General features: G+C 37.1%; 2 protein-coding genes across 5 annotated transcripts in view; both read left to right on the plus strand.

Annotated features, from left to right (window-relative positions):
* SYCP1 (synaptonemal complex protein 1) overlaps positions 1-9,549 on the plus strand; it is a 29,448-nt gene extending 19,899 nt beyond the window's left edge. The window contains exons 22-30 of one of the 3 annotated variants that reach the window (XM_035347254.1): positions 480-542; positions 1,762-1,878; positions 2,516-2,626; positions 3,398-3,490; positions 4,422-4,496; positions 6,839-7,015; positions 7,494-7,631; positions 7,992-8,078; positions 8,165-9,549. In XM_035347254.1, coding sequence (XP_035203145.1) covers positions 480-542; positions 1,762-1,878; positions 2,516-2,626; positions 3,398-3,490; positions 4,422-4,496; positions 6,839-7,015; positions 7,494-7,631; positions 7,992-8,078; positions 8,165-8,308 — 1,005 coding nt within the window. In that variant the 3' untranslated portion in view covers positions 8,309-9,549. The remainder of the gene's footprint in view (positions 1-479; positions 543-1,761; positions 1,879-2,515; positions 2,627-3,397; positions 3,491-4,421; positions 4,497-6,838; positions 7,016-7,493; positions 7,632-7,991; positions 8,079-8,164) is intronic. The other 2 variants (XM_035347256.1, XM_035347255.1) reach the window with 2 other exon arrangements.
* A 4,299-nt stretch (positions 9,550-13,848) lies between these two features.
* TSHB (thyroid stimulating hormone subunit beta) lies at positions 13,849-22,747 on the plus strand. Of its 2 annotated transcripts, none has more exons than XM_035347149.1 (3): positions 13,849-13,907; positions 21,509-21,671; positions 22,463-22,747. In XM_035347149.1, exons 2-3 carry the CDS (start codon positions 21,510-21,512, stop codon positions 22,703-22,705), a joined length of 405 nt encoding a protein of 134 aa, XP_035203040.1. In that variant the 5' UTR covers positions 13,849-13,907; position 21,509; the 3' UTR covers positions 22,706-22,747. The 2 variants fall into 2 exon arrangements, with proteins under 2 accessions (XP_035203040.1, XP_035203041.1); XM_035347150.1 differs by lacking the exon at positions 13,849-13,907 and adding an exon at positions 20,562-20,605.
* Positions 22,748-23,264: the final 517 nt, after the last annotated feature.

Consider the following 23,264-nt stretch of genomic DNA (forward strand, 5'->3'; position numbering starts at 1 on the left):
ATTGTAAAAACATACACTTTCTTTTTTTCCATGACATCTGTACGTTTTCAGTTGGCAGCATTTGCCCAGAATAAAATTCCTGAATCATCTGCTTAGAATCAGTTATTATATCTGTTCTTTCATTGTAGTGCAGCACAGGACTAAATTTATTTATAAATAAGCTCTGTAGAACAAAGGCAAGAGGAATAATGCATCTTAGTTTTTCTTCCTATTCTGCACCCTCATTCCTTATTTTCTGTTGTTGCCCATTAGGAGTCTTTCATAAAGTCATGAGGAGTAAGGAGCAATATTATTAAAGCAGTTGAACACTTTCATTTGGAAAATTGTTCTAGAACCTGAACTGTACTACAATGAGAAGACATTTATTTATTTGCTTGCTGAAAGCTAGAATTTTGAGGATTCTGACCTACTATATGAGGCTAAATTGTTACATAATACTATTAACTTGTTATAGTCATTATTTTACTTAATTTTAACAGAACAAGGTGCTGAAAAAGAAAATGACTGCAGAAAGCAAGAAAACAAGTACTTATGAAGGGAAGGTAGGTTTAATTCATGTCTCATGTAAGATAAGGGTAAAGCACAAAGACTGAATTTCTAAGTCCCTATGTAATTCATTATAAAACATGTTCAACACATTCTTCAGTGCTTTGTGGATCTGGGATACAGATTTTACAGAGATAAGCACATGATTTTTGGAAGATGCTTCATTTTCTAATAATTAGATATGGGGCTATCAGACATGTAAGAGAGAGACTTCATATATCAAAGAATTACGTTCCCAATAAGTCCCTTTGTTTTTTGGTTGATAGTATACCGAACATTATTCAGTGATATCACTCCATTGAAAAACATTAAAAGAAATGCATCTGTTACTTACTTTAGGCAGCTCCTTTACTGTGCTCTGCTATGGTAGGTCCTTCATTTGAATATTAGAATATTGTGTCCACTTTTGGGTACTTCAGGAAAGATGGGGACTGTTTTGAGGGTATTCTCATGAGAAACTTAAAGGACAGACTAATTAAAATAAAAACTTGGTAGGAAAACATATCATAAAAATGTTAAAATCTTAAATGGATTTGCAAGGCAGGAAATAAAATCTCCATCTCAATATTTTTTAAGAATATACAGCATTTAGGGTGGCTGCTTAGGAACAGGGTTTTCCTATTTTTTTCATAACAAATTCTCATTAATATCAGCAGCTAAAAGGAGCTTATCCTTTTTCAGAATTAAATAAAATTCTGAAAATAAATTATTTATAAATATTCTGTTTCTTCATTTCACAATTTGAAAGATTTAATCATAAACATAATACAGTCCTACTCACAGATCTTAGGAGACTATTAATTATGCTTCATTTTCTTACCTTGCATTCCATGCCAGCAATACTAAAGGGCTCTTTGTACAAAAGGCAGAATACTGTCAGATTGTTAATGGGTTATTCCTTCATATCTTAATGATTCTTTGTGATTCACTAGCTCTAGTTTTAGGACTGCTTTATTGACAGTGATGCACAGAACTGCTATTATGGGCTGCCTTCCCTTTTCTGGTGTTGCTGTAGTTTCTAACTACCTTCAGACCAAAGTTCAACTCTCTGATTAAAAAACAAAAAACAAACAAAAAAAAACATTAAATAGGAAACAGTACAGTCACATACCTGAAAAGTACAGAGTGGCTCAACTTGAAAATAACATGAAAAATAAAGTCATTGGCATATTTATTTTTGAACAAGTAACAGCAATAATTCTCCATTCTCAAAAGGTGAACAAACTACAGCTAGAGATGGAAAATATGAAAAATCAACATAAGGAAACAGTTGACATGTATAAAAGAGAAATTGAAGCAAAAAGAGTAACTGAAAATAAATTACTTGAAGAGGTGAGAGTTGTTAATTTTTACTGCAACTTTTAGTTATTTTTTGATGTAAGATAATATATCAATTCTTGATATGTTTTATGAAGCTATACCAGTGAGATTTTTGCACTTACATAGCAGTCTTATAAACATAAATGGAACTTCTTGTGTATGCCTGTGAGCAAAGCTTTAGAATACTGGATTCTTTAGGTTGAAGAATTTGTATATGTATTTAAAAATAAGAACCTAGGTAAAAAATCTTTTTGTCAGGATATTGTCCCTAGAAATTCTATTCTTGATATAAGTACAGAATAAGAAAAAAAAAATAGAACTTTTCTCATATTGGTGTTTTCCTGCCCACACTTTCTTGATGATAATATCAAAAAATGGTAGGGCAGAGTGCTTGAAATGGCCTTGTGGTTCAAAATGACACTTATCTGCCATGGAAGAATGGAGGTACTTTTAATCTAGATTTTAGTTGCTCATTTTAATGAAGTGTATAAAAGATGCAGGATTTGAAAATGATCTTAAAAGCAAATGGGGACTACACTAAATGAGACTATATAGATTGTACACACAGAGGTGGGAAGAAATGTAAATAAGATTTTTTAATATGTTATTCTTAGTTGTTCATGAATTAAAAGAAAGTTGATACTAACAGGTAGAAAAGATGAAGTTACTTGCTGATGAAACAACAGTAACACAGAGAGAAATGGACATCCGATGTCAACACAAGATAACTGAAATGATGGCACTTATGGAAAAGCACAAAGTAAGATTTCTAATGTGTGATACTATGATAAATAAAAATCTTTTAAAACCAGAATGTACAAATTAGAAAGTGAAACTTAGTAATAAAGACCTGAGTCTAGGATAATGAGGTTTAACACATTTGATGTTTCATCATCTAAAAGTAAATTCACGTTCATATTTTGAAAGCATGTTTACTGGCAGATAAATTCAATTTATATGTATTTCTGGGAATCTTAACATGATGTGAACTAGTAGCACCTTAGAATTCCCAGTACTGTTTAAGATAAGACATGGTGGTGGCACTGACCTTTGAAGATGTCTTATAGGATGCATTTTTTTTTTCATAGTATCATATTCGGAGACTGAAAAAAAGGAGCATGTAGGTTTTTGTGCTTTGCAGGATTTTTTATTTTATTTTTTATATTCTGACTTCATTTGATACTGTCCTAATGTAATGTTTTTCAGTATCAGTTTGGGCCTCTTTTTATGAGGAGATTATTTAGGGAACTTCAGCAGTATAACTTATTTTTGTCATTTTCCACTGTGTTTTGCAGTAGATTTAGCAGATAACATGCATAACACTACCTAGAAATAAAACACTATTGCCCCACAAAATAACACTGCTTGTGTATTCTCTGTTGTACAGTTTCTGCAGAAGTGTCCATGTTTGTTCATAGTGCTTTCTGAAGCTCCAGAAGAACTTCAAAAAAAGAGTAATGTTTTAAGACTAGATAGATCTATAATTGTAACATTTAGTCAAATAACATTTTTAAAATTATTTTTAACACAGCATGAATACGATAAAATGGTTGAAGAAAAAGATACAGAGTTAAAGCTATGTAAGATAAAAGAGCAAGAGCAGTTGTCCTTGAAAAAAACTTTGGTAAGGCATACTCTTGAGCACTGAATAATTAAATGGAGGGCTTGCTGTCCTAAAAGGGTAATATAATTATAAATGTAATATTAGATTTTTTCCTATTTATTGCTCCTTGTTTTTTAAGTATCTGATTTAATGTGACTGAACAGTAAGGAACAACTCACCAATTTCTGTGTACTATATTTTCTTACAGATTTGAATATGTACATTAAAATACTAATGTTCTAGAGCTTACCTAAAGTAGCTGTGCTTTTCTGTCTACTTTTTCTAATAGTGCATTATGTTCTAACATCACTGTCTGGTTACAAAATTTTAGTATTAAACATTTTGATTTTTTTATCCCCTTCTCACAAGTATTTTTAGTTCTTGCTTTGAACAGTTGTGGCCAAGTAACTCTGAGTAGTACTTCAGCTCTTTTTAAAAGAAACAAAACTTCAACTCTAGAGTTGTATCACTTTATTTATTTATTTATTTTCCTTTCTGGGAACCTTAGCTTTGAGAAGTGTTCCGAGAGTCATCAGCCCCTCCAGACTTTCATGAAAGTGTAGTTTTATAACATCTACTTAAAATGTAATATTTTTCTAATGTTTCCCTTTACAGAATAATTCTTTACAGCATGGTTTTATTAGACTTTTTTAATAGAAGGTGTGTGACACATCAAACCAATTTTTTTATTATTATTATTTTGAATTTATTTTTAAATGATGAAAAATCAACTTCTTTAATCATGTGTTATTTCAGTGATTGAATTATCTCTCAAAGTGAATTGTAAATGCCACTCGGCATAGTAACTTTATGGTTAAATTAGCTCTATTGAACAAATGGAATTTTCATTTGTTTATAATGAATATGAAATAATGTCTCATTTGGACCGTTTTCTTTTTTCCAGGTTAAGCATAGCTAACCCTTTCTATTGTTTTCTCCTAATTGGTTTTAGGAAAGTGAACTGTCATGTTTGAAAAGTGAACTGTCATCCCTTAAGGAGCAGCTTAAAGTAGAAATTGAAGAGAAGGTATAATTACATATTTAAGGTAGCAGTGTGGATGACATGCTTGGCCTGGTCATATGCACTATAACAACAACTGTGAAATGAGTTTCTGATTCCAGGTCTTGCTGTCTTGAAATGAGAGCTTGATGCTCTCTGAAGTATAATTTCTGGTGGTTGTGAATGTTTTACATTACCCCTGAGTAGGTAAGTGTGAGGGGAGCAAGGAGAGATTAAAACCACAAGAAGACCTGTTAATGCTTGCAGGGATAATGCTAAGAAAGCCAAGGCCAATCTTGAGTTAAAACTGACAATAGACATGAAGGGCAGCAAGAAAGGCTTCCACAGGACCTGCTGCTGAATGTGGCAGGAATTTTGGTAACAAACTACATGGAAAAAAGTCTATGGTACTCAGTGGGACCTGGAAAATCAGGAACAAGGTAGACTTACCCTTGGTGGAGGAGGAACAGGTTAGGGAATCTTTAAACAAACTAGGCAAATCTAAGTCTGTGGGACCCTAGGTGCTGAGGGAGCTGGCCAGTATCAGTTTTTAATGGCCACTCTCAATTATCTTTGAAATGTCATGGTGACTAGGGGCGGATCCTGAGGAGATATAAAAAACAAATTTAATTCTTATCTTCAGGAAGGGCAAGACAGAGGTTCTGGTGAACTATAGGCTGGTCCACCCTATCTCAACCCCTGGGAAGGTGATTGAACAAATAATCCTGGAAACTATTTCCAAACATCTGAAGGACGAGGTGATTGATTGGGAGTAGTCAGCATGGATTTATGTGAAGGGGGAATCTTGCTTAACCGACCTGATTGTCTTCTGTGGTGAGATGACTGGCTTGGAAGATGAGAACACTGGGAGTTCTTTATCTCAAGCTTAGTATGGCTTTGACAGTGTCCCCCACATCTCCACAGGCAAACTGATAAACTTCAGGCTGGATAAGTGGACAGTAAGGTAGACTGAAAACTGGCTTAACTGCTTGGCTCAAGGGATTACAGTCAGTATGGTACAAATTCCAACTGGAGGCCAGTCACTAATGATGTACCACACGGGTTGATACTGGGTCCAGTACTGTTAGTATTGGTGACATTCATTAGCGATATAGGTGATGGGACAGAATTCATCATTAGTTAGTTTGCAGATGATGCAAAATTGGGAGGTTTGATAGAGCAGATGATTTCAGAGGGATCTGGATAAATGGCTGAACAGGAATCTGATAAAGTTTTTAACAAAGGGAAATGTGAAATCCTGCATGAAAGATACAATAACTCTTAGAACCAGTACAGGCTAGGGGCTGACCAACTGGACAGTAGCTTTGCAGGAAAAGCTCTGGGGTTCTGGTGGACAGGTTGAATATGAGACAGGATGTGCCCTTGTGGTAAAGAAAGTCAACAGCATTTCAGGCTGTGTTAGGAAGAGTCTTGCCAGCAGGTCAAGGGAGGTGATCTTTTTTCTATATTCAGCACTGGTGAGACCACATTTAAAGCATTGTTACCAGTTGTGGGCTGTCCAGTACAAGAAAGATACAGACATACTAAAGCAAGTCCAGCAAAAGGCCATGGAGGTGATTAACAGATCGCAGCATCTGACATAGAAAAAAAGGACTGAGAGATTTGGGATTGTTTATCCTCAAGACAAATTTCAGGGGCATATTATCAGTGTGTGTAAGTACCTGGGGGTGGGGTGGGGAGGAGGCAAAGAACAGGAAGCCAGATGTTTCTCAGTGGTATCTACTGAAAGGACAAGAAACAACAGAAAGAAAATGAAGTACAAAAAAATATATCCATTCAAACACAAGAAAAAAAAACTTTTACTGTAACGGTAATAGAATATAGGAGCAGGTTGCCCAGAGAGGCTGTGGAGTCTTGGAGATGTTCAAAACCCAGCTGGACTCTGTTGTGAGCAACCTAGTACACTCTGCTCTGTGCAGGGATGTTAAACCAGAGAGTATCTGGGTCCATTCCAACCTTAACTATTCTGTTACTCTGTGATTTTGTGACTGCCACGTAGTATTCTTCAGCTAGCAAGAGAAATGCGAAATAGAATTAAAAAGTCAGTGAAGGTACACGCTAACTTCAATAAACAAAAATGTTTCCATTTACTTGAGTGAAATAATAACTAGAAAATAAAACATTTACTACCTATCCCACCACTCTCTTTTGGAGAACTTTGCAAAAGAAACGCCCCAAAATATGGTTCCTGAAAATGAAAAGCACAAGGTAGTTTTAATGTTATCATTAAATAATTTTAAAACTTGGTAATATGTACATAAGCAATCTAGATTAAGTTCCATGATAAATAATACATGCTGACCAAAAGACATTGAAATGCTTTTAATTTAAACCTTTTTTAATTTTAGAAAACACAAACTCATTTTACTGTGACACCTAAACCTCATTTAGATCTGGACTGTACATCTATTAATGTAAAAAAAATATTGTCTCAAAATATTCCTGTAAAAGTCAACATGACGGAAAGTAAAAAAACATCTCCTCCAGCACCTGCAAAAAATCCCTTGGGTAGTCGATTATTAAAGGTTTGTAACTCATGATAGTGAATTGTTCTTGTTTTATTTTTACCACTATTTATTTCTCTATTTAACTTCTACTGAAAAAAACTATTTAAGTCAAAACAATCTTATTCTTGATGTCACTCATTATCAGTGTCTTTCTGAAGATTTTTTCCTGCAAGCTTGTTCGTCTGCATTTTCTTAAATGTTGGTTGTACTATGTACATAGTGACTACAGTTCAAAATAACAAATGCATTTCTTGAGCTTAAAGAGATTAGATATAGTGTGCCATAAAACTCGGTTCTTCCACAGAATAACTTTTTTTTTTTTTTTTTTTTTTTAATTAAATTGATTTGTTTGGATCTTTGTTTCATGCTTTGAATTGAAAGATATTTGTTACACAGTATCTCTCTATTTTCTGCCTGGATATTCTGTCTGTTTAGTTTTCATTTCCATAATTACCACTGAAAATGTAATTTTAAATGCCATCTTTTTCTTTCGCAGACATATACTGTAAAGACTCCGCCAGTACATAAAATGCGAAGTGAAAGCACAAATCTGCTTTCAGAACAGAGGAAAAAGCAAAAAGTGCTTCTGCAGCTGGATGCTCAGTCCGATAGCTCTGAACATAGTGACCTCCTGGTAAAACTCTGAGAACAAATAGCACAGTTAATAATTCTTTATGCACACTAATGTATCTAAGAATGTAAATAAGGCATGTGGGCTTCTGTGTACAAATCTATTTATGAGTGATTTTTTTATTTCATTGGTTCTTTTTGGAAATGTATTTATATGTACATAATTAGTAACTTTATGGCAGAATACTGAAATATAAAAATATATATTCAGTTTTATAATGAATTTTTACATTGTTTTTATTGGAACTGTTGAGGTTTCGTAGTGATACCTTAACTTTCTTTTTCATACTGCAGTATTCCTAAGGGGAAATAAAAGAGATTTCTGAATATAATATAACTAAGTAACTTTTATTTTTATTTTAAGAGTATAGTTTCAGAGGAAGAAATGTTTAAAAAATTATACAAAGATTATCCACAAGCTTCACAATTATATGCCATGACACCAAAAAAGGTATGTTACCTTTTCTTCACATCAAAATGAACAGTAGATCAAACTTGTTTTAGAAACTAATGGATGGCTTAATTTTTTCTTCTTAGAAACTGACTACATCAAACCTGAAAGCTCCAGGCTCTGCACTGAAACTTACAACTATGAGAAAAATGAGAGAGGCTGGGTGGACTGCAGTTTCCAAAATGGACAGGAAAAGAAAAATTAAAGAAGCTGAAAAACTCTTTACTTAAAAAAAAAAAAAAAAAAGACTAGTGCCCAGCATTATTTGATTAGTGCAACCACAGTATTATTATTCTTTGAGAGTTAGTACATTCTTGCATTTTTTCTGTGTTGCTCAGTATGTTTAATACTACATTCGTTTTCTTTTTACAGATAGTCCTTATAGACATAGAACTACTACAATCTGTGGAGCATTTTAAACATTTCACTCACTATACTATAAAAAGTTTTTTTTTGAAATTAGTCCAACTATGAAGAAAGCTGTTTCAAAAAAATAGATCTGGCATTAGAAATACTGGCCGTAACAAATTTCAGTTCTGTTATGAAAAATTTGCTCCCTTTTTCTTAACATATAATTAACAAAAGGATATTATTTAGTAAATGAAATGCTGAAGCTGCTAAAATGCTTGCATTTTTATGTGAGATTGTCTTGCTTTTTCTTTAATTGTAAATGTCAGAACTGTCTTTTTAGACTTTTGTTTGCAATAGCTACTACTTTGGTATGTTAGAACAGTTGGAACTTTTAAGATTGGATTTTCAATAGTATTACATAGGTATAAGAAGATTTCAGCTTCATTAGGAACAAAATATGTACACATTTTAAGGTTGTAAACACAGTAGTAAGATGTCTTTAAATTGTTAATTTGAAGCATAAACTGTGGAACCATATGTTGTTGCTTTATTTATTAGAACACATATATAAATCACCAGACAGCTTTCCTAAGAATTCTGTCATGTAAGCATAAGAATAGAGTAACATATATTTCTGGATTAATCTTTAATTAATCTTGGTTCCACAACAACAAAAACCTGCTTCAGAGCCTAAGGATAACAAGAAAACTGCAGGTACATCTTAAAAATAGTAAGAAAAATAAAAATCCTGGATTCATCTGAAGTGGGTAGCAAAACGTATTTCATTAGTTTTTGCAGCACTTTCATGTGTAGGCTAGTATTTCAGGTTCCTTATGACTTACCTGCTGAGCAGTGATATTCATATTTTTTTATGTATTTAACTCGTATTAAATTATTATTTACTGACAAATATTTTCCAAAGATCTAAAACAATGTACTGTTTTTCCCTCCATATTTGGAAATGGAATGTGCTGTGCAAGAAAATTTTCTGAGAAACTAGAATGACTTTTGTTGCTGGAAATGTATTTCATACATTTGCAAAATACTGATTTTATGATGTATCTACTTGAACAGTGTAAAGTAGACCAAACAAAGAACATTAAACACAAGTTATAAAACACAAGTTTCAGCTGTCTGTTCTTTTCAAAAAAGATTACAAGAAGTAGTGTAAAATAATCCCTTTAAGCCTCTCACATGTACATTATTTATCATGTACATAGAATGTCAGTGAAAGTCAGTTATTCTCCAGTTCAGTTTGGGATGTCACTCACTAATCTCTCTTTACCTACTTAGCAGGAAAAAGAGAATGTATGCAAGGAAACACAACATGTATGTACCATGTGTCATCTATTTTAATAGGGGTTGGTGTTTTATACAAGATCTAAATACCCGTCAATGTTTGTTACTTCATTTCAAGATGGCACATTTCTATTTTTGAGTGTTGCTATTGTTATCTTCAACAAATATGCAGATTTGACTCCCAAGGTAGTTACTGAGTGATCAAAAATAATAAAAAAAAAAAAGTTATTTCAAAGTCTAAGAGACTTAGTGTTCTCAGCTGTGGCTCACATATAGATCCGTAAGTTATAATTTTGCAATATTCAAGTTAAGATCCAAAATCCACATCAAGCTTAGCTTACACACATTCATAACTTTGCTCGTTCCAGAGAACGTGGTTTGAATGACTTTCTGTGGAAAAGTAAGTAAATACTTTTTTTTTTTTGAGATCTTATATGTTTTTCTTGTCATCTGTCAAGCATGATTTCCTGGATAGTGGTGCATATACCTTGTATCTGACATTGTCCGAGAAGAAATTATAAGAAACATGAGCGGTAAGAATTAAAAATGCTACTGAACTATTATAAGTTTGTATGTGTTACAATGAGTCTTGTAGTACTTAAAATGTCTTGAAGGTGGAGAAAGGTCTTTTTTCCACTTGAACAATTAGAAGGGTGTATTGCCCGTGTCTAGACTCAAATGTAACGTAGTCAGTTTGGACTACATTATTCTCCAGTGGTGTCTTGGCAGTCTGATACCACAAGTATGCATTTTTTGTATAAATTATTTGCCAAAAATACAAAAATAACATTAATACCACTATAGAAAACTTACCGGAAACAGAAACAGGCATAGTATGAGGCAAGTACAACTCTACATCCTTCCTAGGTGATTAAATTTCCTGTAAGCTTTCTATAGTGGTATTAATGGTATTATTATTATTATTATTATTATTTGTATTTACTTATAGTAAAACTGAAAACATTGTTTTAGGCATTAAACCAGTTTGCACAGGAAAAGCAAATGTAAATGAATCCTTCAGGTAGCACACAATTAAAAAAATAAAAATAAAAACTAAAAGCTACCAGATAGCAGCTATTCCTAGTAGTGAATATTGATGCTTTTATTTGTGGGATTTTGCTAAAAGCTTTTAAGACTAAATTCCAATAGTAGCCATGACATTTGTAATTGGCTATTTCTACTTACCACAAGTAAGATTTATATATATATATTTAAATGAAAAATATACATATGTCTGTATATACATACATTTATACGTGTATATATGTATATTTATACGTATATGCTTTAATTGAAAGCATTGGCAAGATAAGCTAATTTCTAACTGCTTATTTAACAAGGTTTTAAAATGTTTATTAGCCTGTGACAATAAATATAGTTATTATTTGAACAGACTCTTTCTTTTTTTAATGCTATTTTGAGAAATAATTGTATTTTGACTAACATGAAATACAAACATTATATATTTGTTACATTTCTTTTTATTCTGAATCTTACAAATTAGTTTTATGGAGGCTGTGGCCTTCTCTGTCTGATGTGTAAAATATCTTATAAGCAAGAATATAATTGATAATGATTGTGCAGATAATGATTTGTTACTTCTTGGCACGGAGGAGTACTCCTCCCTAAGCCTATGATCTACAGCAGCTTTACTGTGTTTCCGTTTCCACAGTTTGTACAAAGCCTGCATGGCAATCCACTTACATTTTATCCAACACCAGTGGTATTTGAGAGGCATCCAGGAAATGTTCTGCATTTAGCAGAGCAGATCTACACTAGCCTTGGCATGAAACACTCCCAAAACTCACTGCCAGGTAGTGGCATATGTGAATATGTTACTGTGTTTCAGTGCTCTAAGAAGCAGATTTAAAAAACTCTTGTGCCTGATGATGCAATTGTTTTACATTTGGAAATGCAGGCTTGTCTTCATAAAACATCATTTCAAAAAAGGTTGAGCCAGCCTGTTTCAGGAGAGTATTTGTTCAGTCAGTGCTGTGATGCTGAGCAATGCTTTTCCTGTGCTTGTTAAAAATTACTCTAAAATAGGAAACAGTGATGCTGTTGAAGGTAATAGCCAGAATGGTCTTGAAATTCCTTAGATAAGCTCCTCCTGCTAAAATAAAATTATTTGGAAAAAAATATAAAATGAAAAAGTTAATTGTATAAATCTTGGAAAACAGACAAATTCAGTCTTTAGTTTTTAATTTAACAGCAGGGAAAGATTTTCTTTTCAGTTTGTATTACAGGACAGTCTGAAAATCCAGTGCTTGGAAGCACTTTTATGTCCTAGCTACTGTATTTTTTTACTGATCACAGTGGCTTTAAAAAGTAGATTTTTCAGAATCAGACACTGTACAGGCAGAATTGCTTTAAACAACTTTTCCCAAACATATGGAGGAAAGTTATTAAAATCTTAATTAAAAAAAAATATATATACTCAGGTATGTGTGATTGTTATTATGAAGGACAGCTATTTCTAAAGCACATATAATAATATTCCATTAAATTTCTAAACCACAAGGATCTTTAAAGAAAAAACAAAACAAAACAAAAAAAAACCTGTATGTGCATATTGCCAAGTCTCCATACAGGAACTTCATCAGTGAAGAGTCTGTCTAATTCCCTACTGCCGGCCTATCAGATTGCCAGTCAAATCAGGAAAACATTACAACCATAATAAAATGAAAATTGTTTGTGACTTTTACCACTTAGTGTTATTACGATATTGTGGAGTATAGTCATTCATTCCTGATAATCCTGTAGAAGACTTCTGGTTTTCTTTGGTGGTGGTGGTGGTTTTGTTGTTGTCATTTTTTTTTTTTTTTTAATTTTTGTCCTTCATGTAGACATTTCATATCTTAGAATAACAGGAACTGACATCTAGCACTCTCCAATTAAATGTAACCAAATATAAAGTGTCCACCTTAGAAGCCACAACAACAAATAGGACTATGAAGTACTTTCAGATCATAAGTGGAAATTGTTGGCGTATCATATGCAACAAAGAGAATTGCCCTTTTAATCTGTGCTTGACAGCTGCAGCTAATCCTAGGAAAGAAAGAGAAGAGCAGTCATCTGTGAATCTACAAATTTAACAGATAAGAGCTCTGTTTCAAGCTTATTACAGAGAGACTTGCAATAGAGAAATTAGCTTTGAAAATTCAGCAGCCACAGTCTGTTTAAATGCAAAACCTGATGGCAAAAAAACTTGTTCTATGGCAGCATATCATGATCAGATTTCCTTTTATCAGTGGAGGTTTACAATAAGACGGGCTTGGAAATAATTCCTCTATCAGAATACAAATCTTGTAGAAATCTGATTTTGTCTTTTGTTGTTGTTTCTGACTTTTTTTTTTTTTTTTTTTTATATATTTTTTTATAAGCAAAGCTTTTGACTTTCATCTGTTTGGAAACATGGACATGTTTCAGTTTTAAGATCCACAATACTATATGCCTATATCACAGAATCACAGACTGTTAGGGATTGGAAAGGACCTTGAAAGATCTTCTAGTCCAATCCCCCTGCCAGAGCAGGAACACCTAGATCAGGTCACACATGAACGCATCCAGGCGGGTTTTGAAAGTCTCCAGAGAAGGAGACTCCACAACCCCCGTGGACAGCCTGTCCCAGTGTTCTGTCACCCTCACCGTAAAAAAAAAGTTTTGTCTCATATTTAAGCAGAACCTCCTATGTTCCAGCTTGCATCCACTGCCCCTTGTCCTATCATTGGGTGTCACCGAGAAGAGCCTGGCTCCATCCTCCTGACACTCACGCTTTACATATTTGTAAACATTAATGAGGTCACCCTTTAGTCTCCTCCAAGCTAAAGAGCCCCAGCTCCCTCAGCCTTTCCTCGTGAGGGAGATGCTCCACTCCCTTAATCATCCTTGTGGCTCTGCACTGGACTCCCTCAAGCAGTTCCCTGTCCTTCTGGAACTGAGGGGCCCAGAACTGGATACAATATTCCAGATGTGGTCTCACTAGGGCAGAGTAGAGGGGAACAAGAAGCTCTTGACCTACTAACCACACCCCTTCTGATACACCCCAGGAAGCCATTGGCCTTCTTGGCCACAAGGGCACAGTGCTGGCTCATGGTCATCTGGCTGTTCACCAGGACTCCCAGGTGCCTCTCCCCTTTGCTTTCCAGCAGTGGAATCAAGACTTTACCATTCTGCACTGTAAATTAACCTGCTCATAAGATTATAAAGTTTTCATTGTGTTGTGCCACTAACAGAGTGAGTAAGAAGAATTTGTGGTAACTTATCTTCATTGTTCCTACTTTTATTTTAGGCATTGGGCAGTGATGGAGAATCATACAAAGTTATTTCTACATATAAGCTTTGGGCATGCACTGAATTTCTGTAGCCCATTTCAGAGATTCCTGGGTAACAAACCCAATAATTTTATGTTTTGGAAATTCTGTTCACAGAGAGCACTTCTTACAGAACATCAGTATATTATCTTTCCCTTAGTGAAAGTGTAAAATAACTGATGTGACTGAATGGAATGGTATAGTTAACAGAAAGGTTAAAGATTAATAATTAAAAACCTAACTGGCTGTTCCAGAACACAGCTACAAAGCTGCTGGCTGTAAAAGTGCATTAAACTTTCTATCACTGAATAGTCTGAAGGTCAGCAAGGGGGCAACGAAAGAAACAAATCCATAAGCATCAGATACTGAACTATGGATTTTAGCAAACTATAGGAAAGAAGCTTTTTATGCACTCATAGGTTGTCACACTGTATTGCTGTTCCCAAAAGGTACTGGGGTCTCAATCCCATCAAATATTTAGAGAGGTCTGTAGTGAAAGAAACCTACAGTCGTATCCAGGACGCTCATGGAAAATTTTTCTACCAGCTTAATCATTGGTGTAAATGACTGAAGAAATAGGAATATGTATATCACTCCACTGCATCTCTGACAAATGGCCAGGTTAAGGTGATGCCAGGAAAGAAGAGGTAATAGGAAGGATGTTCTCTCTGTATCTGTTTTGGTATGATCATAACTTGAGTACAAGGAGCAATAGTCACATTAGTCTGAAGGTCTATTCAGACTAATTTGTTGTGTTTCCAGATGAAATAATTTTAATTCTTAATATTTGGTCAGATATTACTGTAATGCACTGCAGTACATTCAGAAGCTGAGTAAAAATGTTTCAACGAACAAATGCACTGTTCAAATTATACTGCCTGCTGCAGTTATGGAGAATTCCTAGCATTCAGCATACTCTGCCTAACAGCTCTAACTTTTCATGACAGTAGGGCTCTGGACAGATGGAACTAAGGACATTACATCTATGTAGTTGCCTTAACAACCAAATTCATAATCACCTCAAAGAATGAAATCAGGTTTGTGTGACATGACCTATTTTATGTAACACCATCCTGACTAGCATTAATTATGTTCTCATCCTTTAATTCTTTATTGCTCAAATCCTGTATCAACTTTCTGTTATTTTACCTGATTTATCAGTGATAGATGTCAGGCTAGCTGGTTGAGTGTTACCTGGGTCAACATTCTCTCTTTAAATATTGGCATAATATAAGCACTTTTCTTAATGTTTTGAAATTTCCCCAGTATTCTAAGACTTATTGGTATTAGCAGTAGGAAGCAAAAGATCCTTAGCTTTGAGGTGATAATTTTTAAATATTTCTTTTACATCTTATTTAAGGACTTTTATTGCAAATGTGTATGTTGGTTTGTCAGCCACCACGTTTTCAAATGCACATGTAGTTACTGATGACTTTGCACTTACTTTGCATCAACAGTTTGTCTTCAGCTAGTAACATCCCTCTTGGCCTCTGTCCTGACAGAAGTTTATATTCTGTTGTCCAGATTTCTGTACCAATTTTCTACATTTTCCCAACTTCTAATACTGATAGTTCTTTAGTTCTTTTCTTTTTTCTTTACATTACTATTGTTTTCACTGCTGCATTCTTTTTCATCTTCACTAAGATTTTTTTTTTTTTTTTTTTTTCGTGGCTGTTGATCTTCTCAGACATTTCACTAAATATTTTTAAAGTAAATGCTGAATCATTTTTTTTCCTAATCCCCCCAGTCAATTACTTATTTTTCACTAATTGGAGAAATTAGCACTTCAAAGCAGCAAAGAATATATGCCTTCATACTCTCTTTTGTCCTCTGTCTATATTCAGTGTAATTAGGATATATTGAGGACACTTTAAACATGGATGTAATGCTCTTCATGTCAAGATCAGTGCATACAAACATATCTCCAACTACCTAAAGCTACATTTGTAAATCACTGAGAAACCGTTTGAGAAAAGAATAAGCTGTACCTACTTCAGCTACGCATGCAAGGGTCATACATAATATTCTGCCATTTGGACTTTTCTTATAGGACAAATTTGTGCTGTTTTTAATTCTTATTTTGGGCACTTTTTGTCCTTTCCAGGATTTAGTTCTATGAAGTGTTTCCTTTTCCTTTCAGGATCATTATCTGCTTTGAAATATTCCTAAGGTTTTCCAATAAAGAACATTTCCATGACTAAAGTTTTAAACAACCAAACCCACACATATATATGTCATGTATATGTGTATTGTATATCATTATCTACATTTGTGTTTGTATGTCTATACTTATATAGACTGTATGTTTAACTGCATTTAAAATAGCTCAGAAAAATATAAAGCTAAGCATCATATTGGAGTAGTACCAAAATAAGTGTTATACTTCTGTTGCTAAGTCACAGAATCACAGAATCACAGAATAGTCTAGGTTGGAAGAGACCTCCAAGATCACCGAGTCCAACCTCTGACCTAACGCTAACAAATCTTCCACTAAACCATATCCCTAAGCTCTACATCTAAACGTCTTTTAAAGACCTCCAGGGATGGTGACTCAACCACTTCCCTGGGCAGCCTATTCCAGTGACTAACAACCCGTTCAGTAAAGAAGTTCTTTCTAATATCCAACCTAAACCTCCCCTGGCGCAACTTTAGCCCATTCCCCCTCATCCTGTCACCAGGCATATGGGAGAATAGACCAACCCCCACCTGGCTACAACCTCCTTTCAGGTACCTGTAGAGTGCAATAAGGTCGCCCCTGAGCCTCCTCTTCTCCAGGCTAAACAGTCCCAGCTCCCTCAGCCGCTCCTCGTAAGACTTGTTCTCCAGACCCTTCACCAGCTTTGTTGCCCTTCTCTGGACTCGCTCAAGCACCTCCATGTCCTTCTTGTAGCGAGGGGCCCAAAACTGAACACAGTACTCGAGGTGCGGCCTCACCAGAGCCGAGTACAGGGGGACAATCACTTCACTGGACCTGCTGGCCACGCTGTTTCTAATGCAAGCCAGGATGCTGCTGGCCTTCTTGGCCGCCTGAGCACACTGCTGGCTCATATTCAGCTGACTGTCAACCACTACTCCCAGGTCCTTCTCTGCCAGGCAGCTTTCTAACCACTCATCTCCCAGCCTGTAGCGCTGCTTGGCGTTGTGCCCCAGGTGCAGGACCCGGCACTTGGCCTTGCTGAACTTCATACCGTTGGCCTTGGCCCATCGCTCCAGCCTATCCAGATCCTCCTGCAGAGCCTTCCTACCCTCGAGCAGATCGACACACGCACCTAACTTGGTGTCGTCTGCAACCTTGCTGAGGGTGCACTCGATCCCCTCGTCCAGATCATCGATGAAGATGTTAAAGAGGACTGGTCCCAGTACTGAGCCCTGGGAGATTCCACTAGTGACGGGCCTCCAACTGGATTTGACTCCATTCACCACAACTCTCTGAGCCCGGCCATCCAGCCAGCTCTTAACCCAACGAAGTGTACGCCAGTCCAAGCCATGAGCAGCCAGTTTCCTGAGGAGAATGCTGTGGGGGACAGTGTCAAATGCCTTACTAAAGTCAAGGTAGACCACGTCCACAGCCTTTCCCTCATCCACTAAGCGTGTCACCTTGTCATAGAAGGAGATCAGGTTTGTCAAGCAGGACCTGCCCTTCGTAAACCCATGCTGACTAGGCCTGATCACCTGCTTGCCCTGCAACTGCCGCATGATGACACCCCAGATAATCTGCTCCATGAGCTTCCCTGGCACTGATGTTAAACTAACAGGCCTATAGTTCCCCGGGTCTACCCTCCGGCCCTTCTTGTAGATGGGCATCACGTTTGCTAGCTGCCAGTCAAGTGGGACCTCCCCCAGTAGCCAGGACTGCCGATAAATGATGGAAAGCGGCTTGGCCAGCTCCTGCGCCAGTTCTCTCAGTACCCTTGAGTGGATCCCATCCGGCCCCATCGACTTGCGTACATCCAAGTGCTGTAGCAGGTCACCAACCATTTCCTCGTGGATTGTGGGGGCCACATTCTGCTCCTCATCCCCTTCCACCAGCTCAGGGTACTGGGCGTCCAGAGAACAACTGGTTTTGCTGTTAAAGACTGAGGCAAAGAAGGTGTTAAGCACCTCAGCTTTTTCCTCATCTCTGGTTACTAAGTTTCCCCCCGCATCCAGTAAAGGGTGGAGATTCTCCTTAGTCCTCCTTTTTGTGATGATGTATTTATAAAAACATTTTTTGTTGTCCTTAACAGCAGTGGCCAGATTGAGCTCCAGATGAGCTTTGGCCTTTCTGATTTTGTCCCTGCACCGCCTCGCAGCATCCTTGTAGTCCCCCTGAGTGGCCCGCCCTCTTTTCCAAAGATTATAAACCCTCTTTTTTCTCCTAAGCTTGAGCCATAGCTCTCTGCTCAGCCAGGCTGGTCTTCTTCCACACCGGCTCGTCTTTGGGCATGTGGGGACAGTCCGCTCCCGAGCCATTAAGATTTCTTTCTTGAAGAGAGCCCAGCCTTCCTGGGCTCCTCTGTCTTTCAGATCCACCTCCCAAGGGACTCTGCCAACCAGTGTCTTGAACAGCTCAAAGTCAGCCCTCCGGAAGTCCAAGACAGCGGTTTTACTGATCCCCTTCCTGACTTCGCCGAGTATCGAGAACTCGACCATTTTGTGGTCACTGTGCCCAAGACAGCCCCTGACCAGCACGTCTCCCACCAGTCCTTCTCTGTTAGTGAACAGAAGGTCTAGCGGGGCACCTCCCCTGGTTGGCTCGCCAACCAGCTGCGTCAGGAAGCTATCTTCCACGCTCTCCATAAACCTCCTGGACTGCTTTCTCTGGGCTGTGTTGTGTTTCCAGGATATGTCTGGGAAGTTGAAGTCCCCCACAGGAACAAGTGCTGATGATTTCGCAACTTCTGCCAGCTGCCTGTAGAACTCCTCATCCGTCCCCTCATCCTGGTTTGGCGGTCTATAACAGACCCCCACCAGGATGCTTCCCTTGTTGGCCTTTCCGCTGATCCTAACCCATAGCGACTCCACCTTGTCATTCCCAGCCTCAAGTTTGACAACGTCAAAACACTCTCTAATATAGAGAGCCACTCCACCACCCCTTCTGTGCTGCCTGTCCCTTCTGAAGAGCCTATAGCCAGACATTGCAGCACTCCAGTCATGAGAGTGGTCCCACCATGTTTCCATGATGGCAACCAAGTCATAGCCTGCGTGCTGCACAATGGCTTCCAGCTCCTCCTGCTTGTTGCCCATGCTGCGTGCATTAGTGTAAATGCACTTCAGCTGGGCCTTAGCCTTCTCCCCCAGCCTTGCCACTGTTCCCCCTGGCACACCTCCAACAAGCTTTGTTTTATTCCCGCCCCCCTTCTTACCTAGTTTAAAGCCCTCTCAATGAGCCCTGCCAGTTCCTGGGCCAGGATCCGTTTTCCCCTTGGGGACAGTTGAGACCCATCTGCGGCCATCAGGCCAGGTGCCAAGTAGAGCACCCCGCGGTCAAAGAACCCAAAACTTCTGTGTTGGCACCAGCCTCTGAGCCGCACGTTTATCAGGTGGGCTTTTCGTGTCCTCTCTGAACCATTCCCCGCCACTGTAGGAATGGATGAAAACACCACCTGTACTAGCTGGACAGATGTTACTGAGTGTAAAATTAATATTGTGTTCACATCTATAAGCCAGAAACAGTTATATTTAATTCCTGAGAAGTTATATGCTAAAAATGTCATTTCCAAATGAATAAGATGTACACTAACTTTATCTTTTCTCACTTTTGTTCCTCCCAGGTGTTTCACAAACCCTAAACAAAAAGTGTTTTTCCCCTATCAGTAGACATCTCACTTTCACTGAAGTTGGTGCAGTATTTTGCTTCTCATTGTGCTGCAAAAAATAGTTTCTCAAAGTGAAACTAGATTATACCCTTGTTAATTAGTATTTCAGAGTGAATTGTTGTTCCTTTAGTATTTGCTCAGTAGGTTCAAGGCCAGATGATTTGTCTCCATGATTTGTTTGAGTAGATAAAGTCAGGCTTTACCTAACCATGCTGTAGAGCAATTGCTTTGGTTTGAGATTTATTATTTTATGTGTATAGCACTGCATCTCTCATTTGTGCCTGCCTGGTAATGAGCAAGCAGTGAACCAGACTTTATTAAATTTTCCAAAAACATAAAGGTAGAATTAGTCATACGTGATTTAGGATGACTCCATTTCCATGCTAGCTTCCCTGTCATGACGTTGCTGTCCTATGTAGCAATTAAATTAATCAATAACAAGTTTTTAAAAGCAGTGGTTAGTTTAAAAGCCTATGACAGAGAATGACTGTTAAAATAATTAGATTTCCAGCTCCAGTTTCCAGGTTAGGATATTATGGACACATTTGTTCCTATCACATTTACTTTGCGGTTCAGTATGAATTTTCAATAGATGACTCTGTGATAAGAAAGCAGCAATTCAGATGCAATTATATAAACAGTAAGATCAGCCTGGAATTAGCCTGGAGAGTATAAAGCACACACAGAGCTTGTGCTGGGTCACTGCCTCTCCCAGCTCAAGGCAGAATCAGGTTCCTGTAATAGGGAAGAATTCAGCTGACAAGAGGTTGGTCTTTCCAGACTTGCATTGTTGCAGCTACAGGGTAAACCGGACTGCGTAATGACTTTTGCTATGGGAAAATGACAGCTGGAAGAGACGAGAGGGTGATGTCCATGTGTTTGTAGACACTGTCATTTTAAACTTGTAGTTTAGAAGATACAGAGTAGACCCTGGAATTGTCTTGGAGCTAATCAAATCTTTGTTCTTGGGATCCCCCAGCAGGTCTGGGAAATGAGGTCAGCACAACAGACAGATAATGCGCGGATTCATTGATTTGATCTCTTTGCTGACAATCTTTATTGTAATTTACTTGAATCTGTTATTTAATTCTTGGCAGTGTTCCCATTTCACCATGCCTCTAAGCCAACTGGAAAGTAAAAAATACAGTGGTATGTCTGATATGCACAACTGTTTCCTTTTTTTTTTCTCTTGAGCATTTTATAAGATGCTTTCTTTAGAAAAGTATTTTAAAACACTAAGATTATTTCTGCATCTCTGGTTAATTCTAGAGCTCATGTTCTCTCGCATATGTCACATTTCCAAATCCTTTAGCAGGGAAGGATAGGAAAACCTCCTGTTATTTTTCTGTGTCAGTATTTTATCACTCATTGGTGAAAAGTGCCACGTAATATGATTTAGTGGGGAAAATGATCATATGTATTGTTATTGGCTTATTTACCCTTCTTTTCTGTTCAGTGGTTAGTACTATTTCAAATATATGTCTTATATTGAAAATAATTTGTGAAGCTGTAGCTGAAAAAGTTGAGATTACTTCTACTCTGTGACTATCATAACTGTTCTTGTTGAATTCTGAGAAAAGGACTGCAAGGCACGTCTGATTTTAATTAGTTTTTTTTTTTTTTTTTTTTTTTTTTTTTTTTTTTTTTTTTTTTTTCCCCTCCCGTCTAGCATGAGTCCCTTCTTTGTGATGTCTCTCCTCTTTGGCCTGACTTTTGGTCAAACAGCATCACTTTGTGCTCCTTCAGAGTACACAATCCACGTGGAGAAAAGGGAATGTGCCTACTGCCTGGCCATCAACACCACCATCTGCGCTGGATTTTGCATGACTCGGGTACAGGAAGTTACTCTCTTTTAGGCAGTTGTTTCCATAAAGGCCATCACTATAAAAGATGTGCCTATTCTTGCTGAAAAAAAAAAAAAAAAAAAAAAAAGTGTGAAAGTTATTCAGGCTAAAAATGTCTGTCATAGACAGAAAAATCAAATTATTGTCACAGTATCCAGTTAGCTTGTTGTGAAGGTATGGATGAGAAATGCCAAGGCTCATAAACTCCACAGAATTCAGAACAACAGTGGCATAACAACGAACTGACTGCTGCTGTTGCTGCAGAGCCTCTCTAGTCTGTTTGTGGGGTTAGGATGGAACAAGTGAGAAGCAGATTGTATTTGGTCACTCTTTTAGTTAACATAAATGACTTGATTAATTTTGAGTCCAACAAATTTGCCAGGTGGTAAAGGCAATGAACTACTATTGTGACAGATAGCTGTTAAGAATATCTCACATGTAGGCATGCCAAATGCTATGCTTGAGCTTCACTATTCAACATTGCATTTTAACTTCCACTCTGGTCAGAAGGCAGCCAATACAAAGTACTGATAGCACTTTGAGCCAAACAGGACATTAGTTAAAACCACAAAAGCAAGGCAAACACTTCTAGAGGTGTAGTCATGCCCAGTCACATGCAGATTCAAAGTGAAAGGTCTAAACAGAAGCACACCAAAAATAACAGAACTAGTCAAAGTGTAAAGAGGTTAGCTTTCTGCATGTAGGAGAAAATGCCAAAGGAAGTTTTTCAACACTCATGTATACTTCTGTGAAACAATGGATTTCTTTTTTCTTTGTAGGACAGCAATGGCAAGAAGCTGCTACTCAAAAGTGCTCTGTCCCAAAACGTGTGCACATACAAAGAGATGTTGTATCAAACAGCACTGATTCCGGGCTGTCCTCATCACACCATCCCTTACTATTCCTACCCTGTGGCCGTAAGCTGCAAGTGTGGTAAATGTAATACTGATTATAGTGACTGTGTTCATGAGAGGGTTAGGCCAAACTATTGCACTAAACCACAGAAGCTCTGTAACATGTAAGCTTCCAACAGAACGTGGTAGAAATGTAACTTTCTGCTCACAATTAAATATAAATAAAACTGTATTTCATAACAGGTTTGCAAACTGGTGTGCACAAAGTCTTATTCTAAAGAGGTATCACTAGAATTACTTTGATGAATTGGATGTTGTGAAATGCACAAAAATAGAATCATACGACTGCAGATTTATATTTAGAACCAAAATCTAATTTAGGGAAGAAGGAGAAATAACTGTGTATGTATGAACCCTTCCTCATAAATTCCAGGTATTGTACGAAGAGATGCTCAGAGCAAAACATTTGATATATCTAAGAATTAAAAACTGGGCAACACATAGTATTAAACAGTTCAGTAGACTGACATATCCTTGCAGCCTTCATATTAGCAACTGTATTTTTCCATGTATGTAATACATTTTTTTGAAGACCCTAGCTTTATAGTGTAGTCAGCTGGAACTAAGCACATGCAGTTATGTATCTACACATGTTCTGCTTTATCGCTAGCGTTGTCCAGACCTGTGTTCATTACCATTGCTAGGCATACTTTTTCTTGTCTTTGCA

The sequence above is a fragment of the Oxyura jamaicensis genome, chromosome 26 (assembly GCF_011077185.1).
Source record: "Oxyura jamaicensis isolate SHBP4307 breed ruddy duck chromosome 26, BPBGC_Ojam_1.0, whole genome shotgun sequence".
NCBI lineage: Eukaryota > Metazoa > Chordata > Aves > Anseriformes > Anatidae > Oxyura > Oxyura jamaicensis.

Bases quoted from the DNA above. Each gene is read 5' to 3' on its own strand.
- TSHB (XM_035347149.1), top strand. From the start codon at position 21,510: ATGAGTCCCTTCTTTGTGATGTCTCTCCTCTTTGGCCTGACTTTTGGT. The intron at 21,672-22,462 runs GTACAGGAAGTT...TTTTCTTTGTAG, and splicing joins CTGGATTTTGCATGACTCGG to GACAGCAATGGCAAGAAGCT.